Source organism: Marmota flaviventris, chromosome 18 (assembly GCF_047511675.1).
Source record: "Marmota flaviventris isolate mMarFla1 chromosome 18, mMarFla1.hap1, whole genome shotgun sequence".
NCBI classification, from domain to species: Eukaryota; Metazoa; Chordata; class Mammalia; order Rodentia; family Sciuridae; genus Marmota; species Marmota flaviventris.
Window position 1 is genome coordinate 37,870,066 of NC_092515.1, and position 21,092 is coordinate 37,891,157.

At 59.5% G+C, this 21,092-nt stretch overlaps 1 protein-coding gene across 1 annotated transcript; it reads left to right on the forward strand.

The window, feature by feature from the left end:
• Nucleotides 1-1,060: 1,060 nt before the first annotated feature.
• On the forward strand, nucleotides 1,061-20,756 carry Mmp15 (matrix metallopeptidase 15). The gene is made up of 10 exons (XM_027939127.2): nucleotides 1,061-1,763; nucleotides 12,041-12,189; nucleotides 12,823-12,948; nucleotides 13,939-14,246; nucleotides 14,561-14,722; nucleotides 15,602-15,846; nucleotides 16,203-16,341; nucleotides 17,171-17,321; nucleotides 17,472-17,587; nucleotides 18,989-20,756. Exons 1-10 carry the CDS (start codon nucleotides 1,602-1,604, stop codon nucleotides 19,423-19,425), a joined length of 1,995 nt encoding a protein of 664 aa, XP_027794928.2. The 5' UTR covers nucleotides 1,061-1,601; the 3' UTR covers nucleotides 19,426-20,756.
• Nucleotides 20,757-21,092: the final 336 nt, after the last annotated feature.

The window sequence follows — 21,092 nt, forward strand, 5'->3', positions numbered from 1 at the left end:
CTCAGGTAAGGGAAGCTCTTATTTCCTGGTCTGCAGAGAGGTGAGATCTCCGCCCCACTCACCTCCTGACCTCCTTGACCTCGCTGCCCTGCCTGGCCAGGGCCCTGTGTCAGGGCAGTCCTAGGTCCCTATGCAGAGTCTTCAGGGGACCTTCGATCCCGGGTCCCTAGCTCTGGCCTCCAGCACCCACATGGACTGATCTCAGACCACTCCTGGAATACATTTAAATCTAGCACATTAAGATCCGAGGGAAGGTTGCCCCCCCCAACCCCGGGTCCAGAGCCTCAGTGGGCATTTCACTTGCACATAATAGTGGCCAAGAAGTGCCTGGCTTCAGTTTGGAAATTAATGTGTGATGAGCAGGAGCCAGAACCCTCACCTAATCTTCACCCCAACTCCTTGCCCCACATTCCAGATAAAAACATGAAGGCCCAGAAAGACTAAATAATTTGTCCACATCCAAACAGCGGGCAAATGGGGACACGGGGCTCCTAACCCTGTGCCACCCCTCCCACCGGAGGCGCCCAACTCCCCCCTCACTTTGTGATTGAGGAAAGTTACTAAAGGGCCCAAAAGACGCTTTGAAAAGGGGCCTTGGCCAACAAACTTCCAGAGTTTTGTGTTGTTTCAATGTTTTTGTGCATTCGTTTATTTTAGTCAAAACACGACACTTGGGTCCCTTCCTAGCCCTCCTTCCCGTCCACCTCTGCCTCAGTATTCCCCATTCTCAACCACCCAGGGCGAGGAGAGGAGGAATCTTCATTCCTCCTTTCAGGGAAACCACGCCTTCCTTGCGCCCTCTAAAAGGATCCAACTGGGGTCACCCCCACGTTCAGAACCTGGGATGGAGTGACGCAGGGCGAGCTTAGGGGTGTTTGTCGCCATCTGGGAAGAATAGCCCCACCTGCCGGGGCTTGACTACCGGCACCTGCTACTCGGAAGCCCAGGGTTAGGGTATTGGCCCCAGCCCCCCGCCAGGGACCGCACGCAGGGAGCGTACTGGCCCTTTAAGAGCGGCGGCGGCCGCAGCGCGCGGGGAGGAGGGTTGGGAGCGCCGGGAGCCGCGCGGAACTCGCCGGGTACGTCGGGCGCCAGTTCCCTGCGCTCCTCCCGGGACTGCCTGGGGACCCGGGCCCTGTTGGGCGCAGCGGTGAGCAGAGCCGCGGGCAGGAGGCGCGCGCTCTGGGCAGCGCCGGGCCTTGGGCATGGACAGAGGGAGCTCGGAGCGCAGGGGGCGCGGCGGGTCCGGGCGGCCGGAGCGCTGAGCCAGACAAAGGCTCAGGAGTTGCGCTTGCTCTCGGGAGCCGGGCGCTGGGCGCCGACGCTGCGGGACCCTGCGGCCCGCGGCTCCGGCCCGGCCCCCTCCCGCGGGCCGGCTCCGCGCGCCCGGACCTGCCCCTGCCCGCTTCTCCTCGCGCTTGGGAATTTGCCGAGGGGACCTGAGCGGCTCCAGCAAGGACCTAGAGCCAGAAGTCCGCCGCGCGCCCGCCGGGCCGGAGCCAGGGAGCGTCGCAAGTTTTCAAGCCGCGCACGGGGACCCGGCACCCGCCAGCAAAGGAGCCCGGCGTGCAGCGCTCCAGACCAGACTAGGAGCCGAGAGCATGGGCAGCGACCAGAGCGCGTCCGGACGGCCGAGCGGCGCGGGCAGCCTCCTCGGCGGTCGGGAGGCAGCTGCACGGCCCCGGCTGCTGCTGCTGCTACTGGTGCTTCTGGGCTGCCTGGGCCGCGGCGCAGCCGCCGAGGACGCAGAAATCCACGCAGAGGTAAGGACCCCCGCCCTGCTCCATTGCTGGAGGATGGGGAGGGGAGCCACGCCCGCAGCCGGGGACCCGGAGGTGGGAGAGCGGAGACGTCAATCCGGCTGGGGATTGACGGGGAGAAGGGTCCGGGAAGAAAGAGGAGCTGCCCGGCTGCTCCTCCCGAGCTCGCCCTCATCCCAAACCCTGGAGGACATAGAGCTTGTGCCTTCCCAGGGCACTGCTCCGCTCCAGCCTGTGTCCCGGAGCCGCTTCCGCCGCCCCCATCCTTTTCCTTCCCTCCCCGGCTGCCGATTCCTCGAGAGCCGGACTGGCGCGCCCTTTACAAGTGGGGAGGGGGCTGCTGGGGGTGTCTGGGGCGGAGCCGGAGCTGGACAGAGCTCCTGCTTAGGTAGCCTCGGGTCTGGCAGGCACCTTGCGTTGCCCAGCTGGCCAGGATGGGGAGGGGGGAGGGGTGCGAACCGCGGGCAGCAGACTTAGGTTGCAGAGGCGCTTTGGCGACTTTCTAGCGCTCTTGCGCTGAAGCCTCTCCGCACCCGGGTGGAGTCCCAGGCAGAGACCCTGTTTCCACAGCCCTTCTTCCCACCCGCACCCTTACGCCGCCGAGGCTTGGTAGGAAAGGGTAGACTCCGCGCCTCTTTTTTCTGGAAGCCCGTCTGACGTCCCCACGAGGGCCACTCTCTGGATTGGTCCCGCGGGTAACCAGGCGCGGCCTCCCGGCGCAGAGCCGGGTCCAGTCAGCAACTCCAGCTCCAAGGGGTCCCCCAACAACAGCTCCGTCGTCTTAGAACAAAAAGGGTCGATTCTTTCCTGACTTCTAAGATCCTGGACAGATGATGAGAGGAGTGGGGAGAGGACTGCCCTGGAACTGTCGCCAGACAGGGTAGGCTCGGGCCTCGGTGCCCTTGGGCTGCCCGGGCTGCCGGCCCAGAGAACGTCTGTGCGCTGTTTCTATTTGCAGCGGGACCGTGCTCCCCCCGCCCAGCCTTCAGCGGCTTCCCCACCTCCCCAGCCTGCTCGGGAGATTTTTCCGATGGAAGCCTGTCCCTTCCCCGCCCTACTTTAATAAAAGCTTGGAGGAAGGGCAGGGAATTCCTCCCAGGCTCGAGTTACACCTCCCAACCAGTTCCCCACCTGCTCTGCCCTCCCTCCCGGCAAGGCCAGGGGATGCTTCAGGGAGCCAAGCCCTGGCCCAGTCCTACTTTCCACAAACCAATTCTCACAGGCAGAAACTTATAGGGCTTATTGCTAGTGGGGATTGCCAGTGATCTGGGTACTGTGTTGTGGGGAGGGGGTGTCACCTGCCATTAAAGTAGAGTACCAAGGAATTTCAAGTCAGATTCACCCTTAAGGACTTTATAATACACATAGGGATGGCATCCTCATACAGGATGATAAGAGACCAAGCTAGAATTTTGGAGGCTGTGCACTATGAATGAGCATCCTGGACGGCCAGGAGCTGAGACCTGTGGTTTCTGAGGCTTCACACTCTTTCCTTTGCTTCTGTGAGTCCATCACCCCCACTTCCTTTCTGCTGCAGGAATACCCACAGTTCCATATATCCACAGCTCAGTATCTCCAGGGAAGAGACCCCTGGTATTACTGAAGCCACAGACCATGACCCTGAACCTGTGGTGTCACTGGCTAGGAATTCTGATTGGCCCTACTCCTGGGCTGTGTCTGGAAGGGACCCTAGAAGGTTTAGGAAGACTTGAATGTTGGAAGCCAGTGAATAGAAGGCTAGAGAGAGATGAAGGGAATAGAGATGATGCTCAGGGGTAGAGCACTTGGCTGGGCCCTGAGTTTGATCCCCAGCAACAACAATAACAAAATGGATAGTCCTAGTTCCTAGAACTGGCTTTGGGGTGTAAGCTGGTATCCAGACCCAAAGAGGCAGTGGCCTTAGCAGCCAGCGTGTCTATTCAGACTCCTGGGCCTGGCTTACACCCTGGCCAGAGCCTCCCTACCTTGAAGAAGGGCTCTGGTTCTTGCCCCAGAATGTCCACAGCTCCAGACCCTAGGACCATCTCCAAGGACGGTGGCAGCTGAGCCGAAGCCAACCCCTCCCCTCCCTTTCAGCCAACCAGGATGGAAGTCTCAAAAGTTTCCCCCAGTTGACTCAGGGAGTCTGGCCTGTGCGAGGAGCCAGCAGACACCTGCAGCCAGCCTGGGCCCACCCAGAAAGGCTATCTTGGAGAAGCTAGCACTGCAGCTCTCCTATCCAACTCCCTCCCTTGGACATCAGGTCCCAGCCTCCAGCCATTGTGCACTGAAGCCCCACCTGGCTGAGGTGCTAGCTGTAGCTTTGGGCCAAGTGCACAGAGACTCCAGGCCCTTGTCAGGTCTCTATGCTGCTCTTCGTGGCTGCAGTTACCTGCCTTTGGTTGTCGCCAGAGAAGCTCCCACCTGGACCCACCCTCAGCCTGTCCCAGCCCGCAGGCACAACTTCAGGTGACTCAGCTGCCAGAGTTCACAGGTATGATGCCACCACATAAACATGGACACACCCATCTTCCCAGAACAGACCCAGGAGTGTTTTCCTGTCCCTTCCTGGCCACCAAGCGGGATGAGCAAAGGGATGGAGTCAACTCCAGTTCTCCTTTGGACCTGCCAGCCGCAGCCCTGGGTTTCTACCTCTACTCACATTTCATTGCCTCCCACCCCCCAGTCTCCTTATATCCATATTCTTTAAATGAAGCAGAAACCATAGAGACCCTCTGTCTACTCTCAGGAAAAAGGGGTCCGAGTCAGGGCCGTGTCTCTGGGAATCCACAGTAGCTGCTGGCACCTGGCCCCCTCCGTGTGCTCTTTCCAGTCCCAGAGAGCCCTGGTCTGATTGATGTGATGGATGGGACTCTGATTGATGTGATGGATGGGACTCTGATTGGGGCTGTGCCTTTCAAACCAGTCTTTGCCATGTCCCTGTGCTTGGCTGCCCTTGGGCATAGCCCATCAGCTGCCTCCTTGCAGAGAACAGCTAGTGTGTCCCCTCCTCTAAGCAATAAATGTGTTTGACCTGTCCACTCCTGGACACCAACATCACAAAGGGTTGCAGACTCTTTCAAGACATCCCTGGATGTGGATGGGAAATACACCTGGTCCCCCTCCAAGATGACTTCCGCTAGAAGCCCAGCACCCACTGCCCCCATCATTGATGCCAGCTCAGAATGGCAATGCCACAGGCCTAGAAGAATTGCTCCCTGCCTACCACTTGATTCTGGCTGTCCCTCCACACCCCTGTTGTTGCTTGATCTAGCAGTTCCCTGCCATTGTCACCTCTGCCCAGTTTGGCTTCTCAGTCTAGCTATGGTGGTCGCTGTGGGATGTCCCTGCTTCCTGGGTCAGATCAAAGTTGGCACCTTCTATATCATCCTGATACATGTGGCTCACACTCTAGGGCACTCAGCAGGAGCAAAGCCCCATGACCAGTTTTGCTTTGGGCATGGAGATGTGTTCCCTGAGTCAGCAAAAACAGGGAGAGTTTGGGGACGCTCCTCCTGGATCCTTCTTCATTACAAAAGGGTCCTGGGAGAAGCCACAGATAAACATGAGGACCTGGGATCCTGAAGGTAGCTGAACACTCCAGGCCTGTGACAGACAGAGGTGCCTTGTGGCTGAATAAGCCCCACTGAGGGCTTGAGAACTAGGGCTCCTGTAGGGGTCCCCAGAAGGATAAAACGTTCCTGGAGACCAGGAGCCATGGGGCTGGGCCCTTTTGGAGAGGCGGCAGACCTAGGCATGAATGGCAGAGGTGTGTGAGCAGGGTTTGGATCAGAGAAACAAAGAGGGAAAATCCTACCAAATCCCATTCCCATGGAGAAAATGAGCAGGAAGACCCAACCCAACCTCTGGCATCAGGATAGATGGATGAGGACCTGCCCTTGGCCAGTCCTGAGAGAAGCTCCACACCCTCCTGCCATATGATGGCCAAGCCCTGGAGCTGTGAAACCTGGAGGCCAGGTCTGGTTTAGCTCTCCAGGCCCCACCTGCAGTTCTGGGTACCACCTTGTCCTTTTCCCCAGGAGTGACAGCCATCCTGGAGGGGTGAAGGTGCCCCAGCTCCGAGCTAAGTGCTTACAAGCATAGTACCTGGTACATAGGAAGTGCTTGAAAAATAGTAGCAAAACTAGTGACTGTGAGAAGCAAGTGGCATTTACTATTGGGCAACTCCATTGAACCTGTCTTGAGCCTCAGTTACCATCTATAAAATGGGAATAGCAGTAGTACCTACTTGAAGGAGTTGCTGGAGAGCCTTAATGCATTTATGTGCAAACACCGAATGCTGTGTGCAGTGGCCACATGTGAGGCTCAGAGAGGCTAAGGTGTTATTTTGATTGATTGATTGATTGATTGATGCTGGGGAGTGAATCCAGGAGCACGGAGTCCCATCCCCAGCCGTTTTTAATATTTTATTTAGAGACAGGGTCTTGCTGAGTTGCTTAGCACCTTGCTTTTGCTGAGGCTGGCTTTGAATTTGAGATCCTCCTGCCTCAGCCTCCCAAACCCTTGGGATTAAAGGTGCGCGACACGGCGCCCGGCTTCAGGTACTATTTCTGAGCACCTTCAACATACTGTATCCTGGGCATGGCTAGGGGTGCTCTGTAAGCATTTGTACATTTCACTGTCTTTTCAACTCTTAGTTGGTGCTCCATTTCCCCACTGTGTGAGGGAGAGTATCCCAAATTCTATACCCAGAGACTGAGAAGCTGAGATTTGAACTCAGATCAGTGTGGCTTGAAACCCCAGCCTCGGCTGGGTTAAAGGCTGCAGATCAGCCCGCAAGGTGCCATCCTGGGGAACTTCCGCCTGGCAGGAGCCTGCTGGGCCTGAGCCAGGTGGGAAGGAGGTTTCAGGGGTGGGGCCAGAACTGCCCCAGCAGTGTGAGCCTCAAGTCCCCACCCATCAGCCTTCTGCCCCTGCCCTGCGGCAGCCCCATCTAGTAACCACCTGCAGGGGGAGTTCCAGGTGAGGCCCCAAGGCCTGGCCCCCAGCCGACCCTGAAACTCCTAGGGAACAGAGGTCTCTTTTCACCCTGCCCCTGCCCGCCCACTGGCCAAAGGACTGGTTTGTTTTTTCCTCCAGGTTAAAGAGTGTGGGGGCGGGCTGGAGGGCTGGAGGGTAAAGAAGTGGCAGGAACTCGGAAGTCTGCCTCCTTCCTGCTTCCCAGGCTGGATGTCCCCTGCCACCCAGAGTCCCAGCCCCCCATGTGCAACTCTTTAAAGAGCCATAGCAGGAGGCAGATTTAAGCCCAGAGAAGCACCTGTGTCCCAGAATTTCTTAGATATGGACAGTGCTGCCCCTAAAGTTACCTAGCAAGACACCAAAGACTGGATGACCCAGCCAGCCCCCTTTCGTTAATGACTTTGGAGCTAGTTGTCATTTGTTTTCTTAAGCTTGTTCTGCATGACCCCATCTTGCAGGGTAGGGAACTGAGGGTCAGAGAAGTTGCCTTGATCATGTTCCGTTACTCCAAGGCCTACTTTGTGGACAACAGTCAAGACCAGGGGGCAGAGGTGACATGGTGGGGGCTGATTTCTGCTCAGCCCATGGAAGAGCTCTCTAACACTTGTTGCTGCCCTGAGATGGACTGGGCTACCCATCTCTGCAGGGGAGCGGCGGGATGAGTCCTTGGCCCAACTGTGGCCTCAGGGAGTGGCTGGGCTTGGTGACATTGAAGCCCTTTCTGGCATTAGACTGGATACATCTGGGTCCTGCTCAGGGTCACCCAGCTGGTGCGTGGACTCTGGATGGGGCAGGCCTGTGGGCCTGGAGTGCATGCCCTTGCAGGGGCTCTGGATGCCCAGTTTAGTCCCTGGCACAGCTGGGAGTACAGAGCCTTGGCCTGCTCCCAAGAGCCCTCGGGGGCAGGAGTATGGGGTAGCGGAGATGGGCATGATTAGGACCTCACAAAGCCACAGAAGGTCTGGGGGCTGGATCCATCACTGGTGGCCCTGACAAGACTCCGTTTGTGCCTGGCTGGGTGAGCCTGCCCAGGTCTGACTGCAGAGAGAACTTGGGCGAGAGGTGAAGCAGAGCCCAGGATGGATGGTCTTTATCACGGGGGTCTGATAAGGGCCCTGTGGGAGGGGCTGCTGGCTGGCTCCACTGATCTGGGCCTCTGAGGAGCTTCTGTGGCAGCAGAAACAGGCTCTGGCCCCCGCCCCCATCCCCTGGCCACTTACTGCACAATATTGATCTGGTGCCTTCTCAGCCAAACCTCCCTGCAGGCCTGCCTGTATTGTCTCAGCAGTCCTGGGGGAGGGCCGTGTGGCTCGGTGCCCAGACCCAGCCAGGGACGTTGGGTGTGGGGAGGATTAGAGGCCCTTACCCAATGCTGTGCTGGGCACTGCTGCTGAGAGGGCCCGGATCCCAGTGTCCCCGCACAGGTCGGGATTGCTGGTGGTACTTAGAAACAGCCTGTTCTGATAGCTCTGCCCACAGGCCCACTCCTAGCCCAGATCTGCTGAAGGACCCTGTGCGGGCAACCCGCCCTCTCTGGACCTTCTGGGTGTATAATGGGAATGGTTCCATGTTCATTTACTTTTCAGGGGTGGTTGTGAGCATTCAGTGGGGTGATGAGACTGTGCTGCCTGGCCTAGGCTGGACTCTCAGGTGCTGTATGATGGCTTCTCTTGGGCACGTACTCCTTGGGCCCCTAGTCATCTTGCCCGGAGCCAGCCACTCACCTGCAGCATCAATAAATACTGATAGGATGGGACCTGGAGCTCAAGAAAGAAATGGCGGAGGGAACCACGGTCCTGGGGTCTCCTGCAGCAGCCCCGCCCTGTTCTGCAGAAGGGAGGGGCCCTCAAGGCCCCGGAAACCCCCTCTCCTCCCTCGGAGCCTCATGGAGGGGGAAGCAAGCCCTCGATCACACCCTTCCCCCATTCTGCCTCTTACTGACCTCCCTGAGCCTCAGTTTCTCCCACCTGAGAAACACTTTTTTTTTCTTTTTTTGTACCAGGGGTTGAACCCAGAGGCACTTACCCACTGAGCCACATCCCCATTCCTTTTTATTTTGAAATAGGGTCTCACTGAGTTGCTTAAGGCCTTCACCAAGTTGCTGAGGCTGGTTTTGACCCTGATCCTCCTGTCTCTGCCTCCCGAGCCTCTGGGATTACATGTGTGTACCACACGCCTATGAGGAACAGAGCTTCACGTGCTTGCTCACCCCTGCTCTGAGACTCCAGGCCGAAGAAGAGGAGTCACCTTGTGAGGGGACAGTTTTAGTTACCACTAGGAGCTGCAGGGGCTCCAGGCCGGGGCTCCCTCACCTGGAGGCAGCAGCACCTGCCACGAACCTGGGTTCTCCTCAAGCCGTTTGCTCACCACTGTGTCCTCGCCTTCTGAGCTTGTCACACTTGATGCGGGGGTAGGGTGGCAGGAAACTCCCTCGTGGGCACTGGGGACAGGAAAGAAACCCACAGCCTTGCAGGAGGTGTCTGCTGACCCCTGGCTGGTTTGCTGGCTCTCGGCACTCGGCCGCCTGAGGACGTTGGCCAGAGTCGGGCAAGCGTCAGCTTCACCTCCTCACCCAGAGGCTCGCCTGGCTGCTCTGTGCCAAGGCCACAGTTTTGCCTATGTCCCTGTTGCCCAAGGGGTGCCACCAGCTCTTGGCCTCTAGCTTGTCAGTACAGCAGTGGCTGTGAGGCATTTGTCACCAGGAGGCTGAGGGTTCAGGGTTGACTGAAGGAGACGACAGTTCTCCATTCCCTGGGTACTCGAAGGTGCCTGTCTGTGAGGGGGAGGGCCCACAGCCACCCTTGGAACTTTCCTGACACCCCTGAGCTGGCCCTGGGACCAGAGGCCCCTCTGCCCCACCCCTCTGCTGGTTTCTGGAACTCTCTGCTGCAGACAGGCCAGCTCCTCTGCCCTCCCCTCTCCCCCCACTCCTGTCGCTCTGCAGACACCGCTAATCAGCCCCTCGGTGGCCTGTGATTGCGCTCCTGGAGATATTTTTACCTTATGCAAATAGGAAATGTAGAGGTGCCCTCACCCGAAGCCAGCCCCCTCCCCCTCCTCCCGCTCGTGCCTTGTGCCCTCAGAGCTGGCCAAGCTCGGTGGCCTCGCCTTCTGGGCCTCTCCTGGCATCTTCAGGAAAACTATCCACTAATGGGGGTGGACCCACTGTCCCCTGCCGCCACCACCACGGGAGTTTTGAGGAGAGTCGATGCTTGGGAAAAGCCACAGCAGTGCCATGACACTGGCAGTGTGTGACAGGGGGAGGGGCCGGAGCCACCTGGGCAGGGCCTGTCAGGCCTGGCTGGTGGCAGTGTTGTGAAGCCCACCCTTCTAGCTTTATTGGGAGGAGCAAAAGGCTGCCAGCCCCAGGGAGGAGCGGGCGGGCCCCCTAGTTTCTATCACGTCTATTTATTGGGCACTTTCTATTTCATCCCTGTAGAAACCATGATAGGGGCCCTAAAGCAACCCCCTTTTATCACGGAGACGCAGAGTCACATCTCGGGAGCAGCCAGGCCGGGCTTTGTCCTGCTATGGTTTCTCTGCTCCATACCTCCATGTCCCTGCTCTGTGCCTGCTCCCTGGGTCCTGAGAGGCCACCTGTGCCAGCTGCACGCCAGCCTGCCACTCTGCCGTCCCCCATCACAGCCTAGGTGCTGCTGGGCTGGCGACGGCACAGGGCACTGAGGGCACAAGCACCAAGGAGCTGGAGGCACTGCAGGCGGGTGTGTGGGTGTGGCCCTAGCCAGTCAGCACAGGTGTCAGTCCCCAGCAGCCACCACGTCCAGCTCCTGGCCTGCCTTGGACACCTCACGTGTACAGTCCTCGCCTTCCAAGTTGCTCAAGGAGTGGCCCTCAGCATGGGTGAGGAAAGGCCAGCAGGACGCCCTTGCATGTGACTGAGGCCCCTTAGTCCCTGGCTTCTGCTGAGGGGCAGGGAGGTCGCCTTCCTCAGGGCTCAGCCTGGCTTACCTATGCTTCCGCCCTCCAGCTGTGACTGCAAATGTCACAGGGTGTAAAATCCTCCGTTGTGGGTTCTCTGGATCTCCCCAGAGACCATAAGTCCTGGAGGGTAGGACACTTCAGCCCTGTCCCCTAGGGCCTCCTGCTGCACGGTTCCCGGCTTAGGGATGGTGCTCCAAACATTTGGCCAGGTGGATGGATGGATGGATGGACAGATGGATGAGATTTGTCCAGCAAGTTCCGAAAGGGCTTGAGCACACCCATTGTGTATCAGACACTTTTCCCAGGCCGCCTCCCTCAAATCTCACCCCAATAACCCCATTCTTCCTCATTTTGCAGATGAGGAAACTGAGGCTCAGAGAAAGTACTTTATGGCAGGCAGAGCATAGTGGTGTGTGCCTCTAATCCCAGGTTAGGAAGTTTAGGAAGGAGGATTTTCAAGTTCAAGACCAGCCTCAGCAATTTAGCAGGACCATCTCAAAATTAAAAAATAAAAAGGGCTGGGGACATAGTCCCTGGGTTCAATCCCCAGTACTACCAAAAAAGAAAAAGTTTGTGGCAGAGGACATCCTGACTTTAGGCCTTCGTCCCCAATTCTTAGACCCAGGTAGGCTGCTTGAGGCTGTCTGTCCTCTTCCCAAGAGATCAGGGTTGCTCCGGGCAATCCCGAGGAGCTGGTTTTCCTACAGGTTGAGGCCTCAACAGATTCTGAACCCTGAGGTCCCCAGCAGTCACCTGGATTGATAGGGGTCCACTCTGGAGGGACCAGTGTAATAATAATGACAGCTACTCTAGGCTGTCCTCACAGACATGCTTTGTCCTCCAGGGCAGACAGACAGTAATCCCCTAAGTGAAGTATACGGCCTGTCAGATGGCAGTAAGAGGGAGGTGGGGCGCCAGGGACAGTCAGCGGGTCTTTTCTACATACCGTTGCCAGAGAACACCTTTCCCACCAGGTCATGTTGAACAGAACTGAAGGAAATGAGGATGTAAGCCATACCAAGATGGCGGGGTATTCCAGGCAGTAAGAACAGCAAGTGCAAAGGCCCTGCAGCGGAGCCTGGGGTCAATGGTGGGGGTGGGGTCAGGTAGTGAGGGCCTGTAGCTCCTGAAGAATGGGCTTTTCCTCTGAGCTCAGAAGTCATTTAGGGTTCCAGGCAGAGGACTTGTAAAGGCCTTTCATTCTCCTTAAATGAGAATAGACAAGGAAGGCGGCGGGGGGGGGGGGGGGGGGGGGGGGGGGGGGGGCAGGGATGGCGGGCCTGAGGCTGGGGGCACGGGTTAGAGCTGCCTGGTGAAGACTGTGCGTGTTTGGAGGGCGCAGGCCAGCTCTGGCTGACAGGATTGTGACTTCTTTGCAGAACTGGCTGCGGCTCTATGGCTACCTGCCCCAGCCTAGCCGTCACATGTCCACCATGCGCTCCGCCCAGATCCTGGCCTCCGCCCTTGCGGAGATGCAGCGCTTCTACGGGATCCCTGTGACGGGTGTGCTGGATGAAGAGACCAAGGCGTGAGTCTCTGGCCCTCCCAGACCCCACGGGTGCCTCTGGCCTATTCTCCGTAGGGCTTGGCATGTGGAGATTCCAGAAAAGAGTGGTCTAGATGAAAAAAATTGCCAACGATTCCGTCTTCCCTGCCGATTCTGACGGGTTGTAGTGGCTGCCTGAAGCTGTGTTGAGAAAGCTTCCGAGGCGGAATCCAGACTTGGCAGAGGGGGTCTCGGGATTGACTAGTGATGTCTGCCACAGGCATGGGAAGGGGGAGGCGCAGTACACAGCCCTGGCCTGGATAGAATGCCCTAGTGGGGCCTTATTCTGAATCTAAGAGGTCAGGTGACCCAAAGCCACATCCTTGAGAAGCACTGGACATAACATACCGAGGACAGGTGGCCTTAAGAGCTGTTCTGAGTGCACTGGTAAAAAGGGACTTGCCCTCATTGAGTCACTGCTGGACACTCCGCCTTCCAATAGAAGATCATTTTGCCCAACTTCACTGGAAATAAAAGCTGAGGGTCCCCACCCCTGTCCCCTCCATCCTAGGAGCAGTTGGGAGGCTGGAGGGGCCTGGAAGGGGGTGGGCTGCCTGGAGGAGGCGGAGCCGACACAGGCACGTTCTGAGCTCACCCTGCCCGCCTGTGGCCCAGGTGGATGAAGCGGCCCCGTTGTGGGGTGCCAGACCAGTTTGGGGTGCGAGTGAAAGCCAACCTGCGGCGGCGGAAGCGCTACGCTCTCACTGGGAGGAAATGGAACAACCACCACCTGACCTTCAGGTAAGGTCCTGCTGCCCAGGGCAGCGTCCAGCCCTCTCGCCCGCTGAGCCCCAGGCTTCCTTTCCCAGCAGCTCACCCTGGGGGCCGTCTAGACGGTCTGCGGCTCCCACGCTGGGGAGAGCAGCCATGCATTCTAGGATCTCTCTCCAGAGAAGGTCAGGACCCCTGGAGCTACTTCCTCTCTGCCCTTCCCTGCCTCCCACTGTTAGCAGTCTTGGTCTTAGGCGGCCACAAGGGGCTCCAGTGGAGTCGGGGTGGGGGTGGGGGTGGGAATCCAGGCACCTGTCTTGAGCAGAGCAAGTCACCTGCAGAACTCCTGAGCAGAGTCCCAAAGGACTCCTGTTGTAGCTCAGCCACGCCCCCTGCCCAGCTCCATCCAAGAAAGAACAGCTCCCAAGACCTCCAGCCCCAGAGTGAGTTCACGATCAGGTGGCCAGATCCCCTCCCCCTCCCCGTTCATGGAAGTCTTGATCTGATTTACCTGGACAGCAGGTGCTCTCACCTTCATTGCACACAGGTTCAGTGCTGCAAGCTCTTCGAGAGTTATTCTGTTCAGTCCACACAGGGACCCCTGGAACAAGTACTACCCATCCCTCCCATTTGACAGATGAAGAAACATTCAGAATCTAAGTCACTTGCCCAAGGTCACACCAAGGGTATTAGAGCCAGGCCTTGAACTTGGGTCTGCCTGGCCAGGGGGTCAATGTTCAGAACAGCTTAGCCTATCTCCCAAACCTCAGCCACCTGCATCCCATTTCCTAGATCTTTCCCCAGCCACGAAGCTTCTGTGCTCTTATTAACTTACTGTCTGTTTGTCTTAAAGTCGGCTTCTGTGCCACAGTGTAGAATTTTAATTTGACAAATGCTAACTCACCTCAAAATAAACTAATGATTGGTCCTGACCGTTTTGTGTGCGTTTCTTGGGAACTTGTCAGCAGAGGACAGTAGCCCTGGGGCCTGCATCCGCTCACGACCTCCCCCCCCCCACAGCATCCAGAACTACACCGAGAAGCTGGGCTGGCACCACTCGCTGGAGGCCGTGCGCAGGGCTTTCCGAGTGTGGGAGCAGGCCACACCCTTGACCTTCCAAGAGGTGCCCTATGAGGACATCCGGCTGCGGCGGCAGAAGGAAGCCGACATCATGGTACTCTTTGCCTCTGGCTTCCACGGTGACAGCTCGCCATTTGATGGCATGGGCGGCTTTCTGGCCCACGCCTATTTCCCTGGCCCTGGCCTGGGTGGGGACACCCATTTCGACGCAGATGAGCCCTGGACCTTCTCCAGCACTGACCTGCATGGTGAGGACAGCTGGCCAGGGTGGGGGCAGGGCCGGCAGCTCCTGGGCTAGGCATGGCCCCTCTGAATGGGTGCAGCAGCTGCAGGGTCAGGAAGGGAGAGTGTCCCCTGTTTGGGTCTCTGGAGACCTGCACTAACCTTGGTCTGTTGTCCCACCATCTCCAAGGGAGGTAGGTAGAGAAGGGTTCGCTGTACCCATTTCTCAGGTGGGGAAATTAGGGGTCAGAAGAGAGAAGCCAGGGTGGGCTCTGGGCAGACTTGGCCTGGAGGTCTCTGGGCTGGGTCAGAGTGACCAGGCTGCCCGCCCTTCCTGCAGGGAACAACCTCTTCCTGGTGGCCGTGCATGAGCTGGGCCACGCGCTGGGCCTGGAGCACTCAAGTAACCCCAATGCCATCATGGCCCCCTTCTACCAGTGGATGGACACAGACCACTTCCAGCTGCCCGAGGATGACCTCCGGGGCATCCAGCAACTCTACGGTGAGTGGACGGTGACTAGTCCCTGCCTGCCTGCTGTCATCCCCCAGCCTAGGAGACATAGGCACTGTAGCCCTGCGCTCTGTAGAGGAGGAATGGGATCAGTGACGGAGCCACGCCACTCGGGAAGTGGCCGTGTTGGAAATGGAACCCGGGGTGACCGATGTTGGGGCCTGGCCTCAGCCAGCATTGCACTGTGGCTCCAGGCTGGACGCTGGAGGAGCCACTAGACGAAGGGGGCCCCAGGATCCCAGGACCCGCGGCCACCGCCACTGCTCCCTCCTGACCTGTCACAGGCCCTCCCCTGAGTGTTGCTAGTTAGTCATTTTCCCAGTGGCTTTGAGGCAGGTGCCAGTTCCCACCTGGCAAAGCCTCCAGCGGTGAGGGCCCCTGAGGGCCAGTGCCCTGGGCCGGAGCCCACACTCTGCCCGCACTGAGCCCTCCTCGGGGCTGCAGCCCTGGCCTTGCTGGAGAACCTGAGAGACCCCCTACTGCCCGCATCCCCAGCCACTGACATGCACTTGGCAGGGTTCAAGGTCCCTGAGGCCAGAGCTATGCCCTTGCCTGCAGGAGTCCTGCTTCCTAGTGAGGGCATCCTGAGGCAAGTGGCCCCAGGGGAAGCCAAGGGAGGCAGCCTTGGGGTACAGTGACCCCAGCCCGGTGGGGAGGTCCAGAAAGGGACTGTATGAAGAGACTCAGGTCCCTCTGAGGATGATGGTGAGCATGGGCGAGGGGTCTGCTTGGACAGGCAGGACCTTTCACCCGGGTAGGCCCGCGGCTGCCCCTTCCTCCCAGCCCGTCCCAGGACTCTGGGCGGAGACGCTGCGTCCTGTTGGGTCTGCAGCTGCCCTCTTACTCCTTGCTTCCTGCCTTTGGCTGCAGGCACCCCAGATGGCCAGCCACAGCCCACCCGGCTTCTCCCTACCGTGACACCCCGGCGACCAGACCACCGACCTCCTCGGCCCCCCCAGCCACCTCCCCCAGGCGGGAAGCCAGAGAGGCCCCCAAAGCCAGGCCCCCCTGCCCAGCCCCGAGCCACAGAGCGGCCCGACCAGTACGGCCCCAACATCTGCGACGGGGACTTTGACACAGTGGCCATGCTTCGTGGGGAGATGTTCGTGTTCAAGGTCTGGTCCTGGTGCCTCCCCCACGCCCAGCCCCTTGGCCCAGGCTCAGAGCAGGAGAGCTCCCGCCCAGGCCACCCGAGCCTCACCAGCCTGGCACCTTGGGCACCCTTGTCCCTCCCTCACTGAGCAGCCCCAAGAGGCCATCAGACCCTGGATGAGGGACTTGCTAAGGGTCACATGGCAAGCCCAGGTGCCGGCTGCCCAGCCCAGATCTCAACCTGGGCCTGTCCTGGCTCTGCCTAGCTCCTCAGGGTCACAGTGACTCTCCCAGGCCCTCCCTGATCTGGGAAGGGGGGCGAGGGTCAGGCCTCCCCAGGCAAGGCACAGCTGCCCACCAACACCACGCCCCTCCCCAGGGCCGCTGGTTCTGGCGAGTCCGGCACAACCGTGTCCTGGACAACTACCCCATGCCCATTGGCCACTTCTGGCGTGGTCTGCCCAGCGACATCAGTGCTGCCTACGAGCGCCAGGATGGTCGTTTTGTCTTTTTCAAAGGTGAGCTGGGGCCGGCGTCGGGGAGGGGCTGGGCAGCTTCCTGCCCTGACCTTTGGCCCAGCTGGACCTGAGGGAAGAGGAGGGGCAGAGGGCTGTGGGTCCTGTCTCTATCTGTGTCCCCACTCTGAGCTCACTCTGGGAGGATGGGGACATCTGAGAGCAGTGACCACACCTAGTGGTGAGGGGTGGGGAGGCAGATAGAGGCCAGGAGTATTAGGTGGACCTGAGACTGTGGAGTCTGAAGCCACCCAGATCAGGGGTGAGTGTCGTCCCTCTTTGACCGCACAAGGGCATGGCCCCATAAGAGCAGGTCCTCAGGAGAACAGGTCCCCAGGCCACTTTGGGGCAGGAATTCTGTGGTCTGGCTGCAGGCCCTGAGGGGCAGGGCCCTGATGGTCGGCTGAGTCTCCAGCACTGCTAGCTCCAGCCCAGGGGAGGTTGGAGGTCTCAGGGGACACAGGGCCACTAGGGTGACCCGGGGCCAGGCAGAGGCCCCACTCCCCTGCCTGTGCAAGAACTCTGAGGGGGTTCCCATGGGGGTGAAGGGCTGTGTGGGTGCGTGGGTGTGTCTGGGTGTGAGTGACTAACTTGCACACGTGTGTGTCGTAGGTGTCTGTGACAGCGCAGCTTCCAGGGTGTGGACCTGGGGAGGTGCGCTGTACGTGGTCCTGGCATGCGGATGTCCACCTGTCGTGTGGACAGTGCTGAGTTCTTCTGTGCGTGTGTTGAGATGATGGGTTTGTGGGCCCAGAGAAGCACTTCCTGAACCCCCACCCTACGCACAGCCTCCCCCCAGGCCCTCCTCACCCACCTCCCACCCCTCCTGCAGGTGACCGCTACTGGCTCTTCCGAGAGGCCAACCTAGAGCCTGGCTACCCACAGCCGCTGACCAGCTATGGCCTGGGCATCCCCTATGACCGCATCGACACGGCCATCTGGTGGGAGCCCACGGGCCACACCTTCTTCTTCCAAGAGGACAGGTGAGTGGCACACCCCTCCCCTAAAGGGGGGAGGCCCCAACCAGACTCCCCTGCCCCCTGCAAGGCCCCACAGTAAGAGCCCACTTCCTGTGGGGGTGGACCCTGCCCAAGCAGGGTCTCCAGGTCCATCGCCGGTGCTTCCCGTCACAGGTACTGGCGCTTCAACGAGGAGACACAGCATGGAGACCCCGGCTACCCCAAGCCCATCAGCGTCTGGCAGGGGATCCCTGCTTCCCCCAAAGGGGCCTTCCTGAGCAACGATGCAGGTACCAGGCCAGCCCCCTCCCAGAGTGCCCAGTGCTCACTCCACCCCCTGCCACAGGCACAGGGGACATAGGTGCCAGAGTCCTTTAGCATTGCCACATAGTGTATGGGGACAGCTACGTCAGGCCTGGGCCTGGAGCTTCCTGGGCATTACCTCCTGGCCCTCCCCCTTGTGAGGACAGGCACACTAGACCAGAGACTTGAGCAAAGCACCTCAAAGCTCCCAGCTAGGGAGCTATAGAGTCCAGGCCACTGCCCAGGCCAGCCCGAGTCCAGACCTGGAGCTCGGAACTGCCTGCTGCCCCCAGGGTCCAGCTCCACACAGCCTCCAGGGAGCCTCGAGCTGGAAAGGGTGGGCTTGGCTCAGTATGGGGGGCAGAGTCTCTGGGTGTCACTTACCCACCTAGAAGGAAAGTCAGGTTTATCATCCTGACCCAGGGACAAGGGGCTATGGCTCTTGCATTTCACCAGCAGCGTCTCTGGTGCACTTTATTTTTTAAATTTTTTGATACTGGGGATCGAACTCAGGGGCACTCGACCACTGAGCCACATCCCCAGCCCTATTTCGTATTTTATTTAGAGACAGGATCTCACTGAGTTTGCTTAGTGCCTCGCTTTTGCTGAGGCTGGCTTTGAACTCACCATCCTCCTGTCTCAGTCTCCCGACCCCTGGGTGCACCACCACACCCGGCCTCTGAGACATTTTAGAAAAACCATTAGCTCTGGTCATTGGTTGTAGATTCTCTAGCTCAGAGGAGACCTGGCTTGTGCTCAGTGTGGTCACAGGGCTTCTGTGTGGGGGTGTCTCTCTGCAGCAGCTGCTCTGATCTCATTGTGTTCAGCAGAGCACAGACTCACCCTCACTTCAAACCTGGCCCTTCCCCGTGTCAAAGGGACACAGGCAAGGTGCCCAAGGCCAGAGAGCCAGTCCAAGGCAGCGGCGAGTTCCGCTCCGGGTCCATGCGGGCTCAAGGCCACGTTGCCTGCCGCACAAACCTTCCCGTGTGGGAGGAAGCTGATGCCTGGACGGGTCAGCAGTTCCCTGACAGCAGCCCCCAACCCAGCAGGCTGTACCCCACTGGCCCAGTCATGAAGCCTGGGGTTCTCGCCAGGCCCTTGACCCAAGCTCTTCTGAGCCTCAGTTTAGCTCCTGTAAGTTGGGAAAATGGCAGATTTGAAAATGTTCAGGAAAGCAAGTGACAAGACGGGAGTGTGTTTTGTCTTGTTCTTGGCACTGGGGACGGAACCCAGCGCTTCAGGCACGCTAAGCCTGCACTGAGCTACCCCCCAGCCCCAAGGAGGGGGGTCTTAAACCTGGGCCCCTTTGTCCATCGGTCATCTTTGAGGGTCGCTGGCGGGTGGGTGGGCCTGGCCTGGAGCACTCTGGCCTTTCGTCCCCGCAGCCTACACCTACTTCTACAAGGGCACCAAGTACTGGAAATTCGACAACGAGCGCCTGCGGATGGAGCCCGGCTACCCCAAGTCCATCCTGAGGGACTTCATGGGCTGCCAGGAGCAGGTGGAGCCCGGACCGCGCTGGCCTGATGTAGCCCGTCCACCCTTCAACCCTGACGGGGGTGCGGAGCCCGGGGTGGACGGGGACAGTGCGGAGGGTGACGCGGGGGATGGGGCGGGGACAGATAAGGACGAGGACGGGGGCAGCCGCGTGGTGGTGCAGATGGAGGAGGTGGCGCGGACGGTGAACGTGGTCATGGTGCTGGTGCCGCTGCTGCTGCTGCTCTGCGTCCTGGGCCTGGCCTGCGCCCTGGTGCAGATGCAGCGCAAGGGTGCGCCCCGCGTGCTGCTCTACTGCAAGCGGTCCCTGCAGGAGTGGGTGTGACCGCCCTGCCCCGCCCGGTGCTGGGGGGCCGGGGTGGCCCTGTGGTTCCCAGGTGGCTCCCTGGGGCACCCCAGCAAACAACAGCCGTGGGGTCCCTCCGTCTGCACACCTGTCCTGTCTGTCCTTTATTTATGCCTAGGGATATTTTTTTTTAATTGGCACCTTAACTGAGCATTCGTTTTCTTTCCTGACCAGAGCAGAGGGCTTAGAATTTTCTAAATGTTCTTCTGCGCCAGTCAGGGAAGCCAGCCCTCATCCATCTGTGGCTTGACCACAGTCAGAGTTGCAAGGGACAGAGACCCACCTCTGGGAGGTGGCGCAAGGGTTGTGGAACTTGCTCCAACCCTGGCCGTACCCAGGCGCCCTGTTTGTCTTGAAGGGACCTAGCTGGGTCCCCACCTTCCTGAGTCTCTCTGCCTTGGGATGAGCTTTTCACCCTGGGGCAGCCCCCAGCCAGGAGCGGTCCACTGGCCTCTGAGTCACATCTCACCTCCTCCCCAGCCCACAGACAGCCCCGGCAGCCTGCTCCCCATCCCTCATCAGCTGGCAGCTCCCACATCCCCTCAGGCCGCACCTCCTTCCCTCTTGGGAAGGGGCCCTGGGCCTGCCTCACCAAGGACCAAAGGGAGTCTGCCAAGGGCCTCCCCCAGCACTACCACTGACCTTGCCCCAGCCTGGACGTCCGTCTCTCAGCTGTGACCCATCTGCTCCCTCCCTGGGCCCCCCACCCTCTCCCTCTCACATCACATCCTCAGGGGCCGGCGCCAGTCTCAGGCTTCTGCTGCCAGTGAGAGGGGATTGGCCAGTTCCCGGGCTGGGACAGTGAGTACCAGACAGGTGCCTGTAATGGGGGGTGCCCGCAGTGCTACAAGTCAGGCTTCGGGGTTCCCTTGACTCCAGCTCCCTCTCCCCAGGGGACACAGGCCAGCAGCTTATCCCCCCCGAGAGCCCCCTGTGGCCCGGCAGTTCTCCTGGGCTCGGCCTGGGGTGGACGGGTGTCCCTCTACTCTTTTCCTTCCCAAAGTCAGCAGGAGGCTGAAGCTGCTGTGGGAAATGGTACTGTACAGCCGGCTCCGTCCCCTCTGCTCCCCCCAAGTCCTGAGCAAGTGGGCTGTGCCCCCCAGGATCCCTGAGGGCACTGGGGGCGGGGAGGGGGCGTTCTGCCAGCCTCTCTTGACCTGGTGCTGAGTGCGAGTCCAAGAGCTGCCCCCAGTCATGATGACCTCTGCAGAACCCGAGAGCCAGCGAGGGGTGGGCGTGGAGGGCTGGGTGTCCACCCCCTCTGTATATTTCTGCAAATAATCTGCACTGATTAAATATACAGCCGGCGAGTGTGGCCTTGTTTGTGAGAAGCCTTGGCCTACAGGTGGCAGGGGGTCAAGTCCAAGGACGAGGGGGCTCGCCCCAGTGCTCAGGAGACCTGTCTGCAGTGCACTGCAGGCTCCTTCCCATTGACCTTTGGAAACAATGCCCGGGAGGACCAGTGTTTGGGGGCGGTGGGAGGTGGCTGGCCTCGTGAGCCATAGGAGGGAGTGGCAGGGCCCGGGGTCAGCCTGGGTGAGGTGGGGAGGGATGTGGAATTTCTTTGCTGGTCATTGGTGGAGAGGAAGGAGGCCAGCTTCCCACATCCCTCCACATCTAGGAATGGACAGAGCCGGCCAGGCCAC

What these genes read in the sequence shown, in the direction of transcription:
- Mmp15 (XM_027939127.2), top strand. Translation starts at nt 1,602, where the DNA reads ATGGGCAGCGACCAGAGCGCGTCCGGACGGCCGAGCGGCGCGGGCAGC. An exon ending in CTGGATGAAGAGACCAAGGC is followed by an intron (nt 12,190 to 12,822) that starts GTGAGTCTCTGG and finishes CCTGTGGCCCAG; the next exon opens with GTGGATGAAGCGGCCCCGTT. An exon ending in GGGAGATGTTCGTGTTCAAG is followed by an intron (nt 15,847 to 16,202) that starts GTCTGGTCCTGG and finishes GCCCCTCCCCAG; the next exon opens with GGCCGCTGGTTCTGGCGAGT.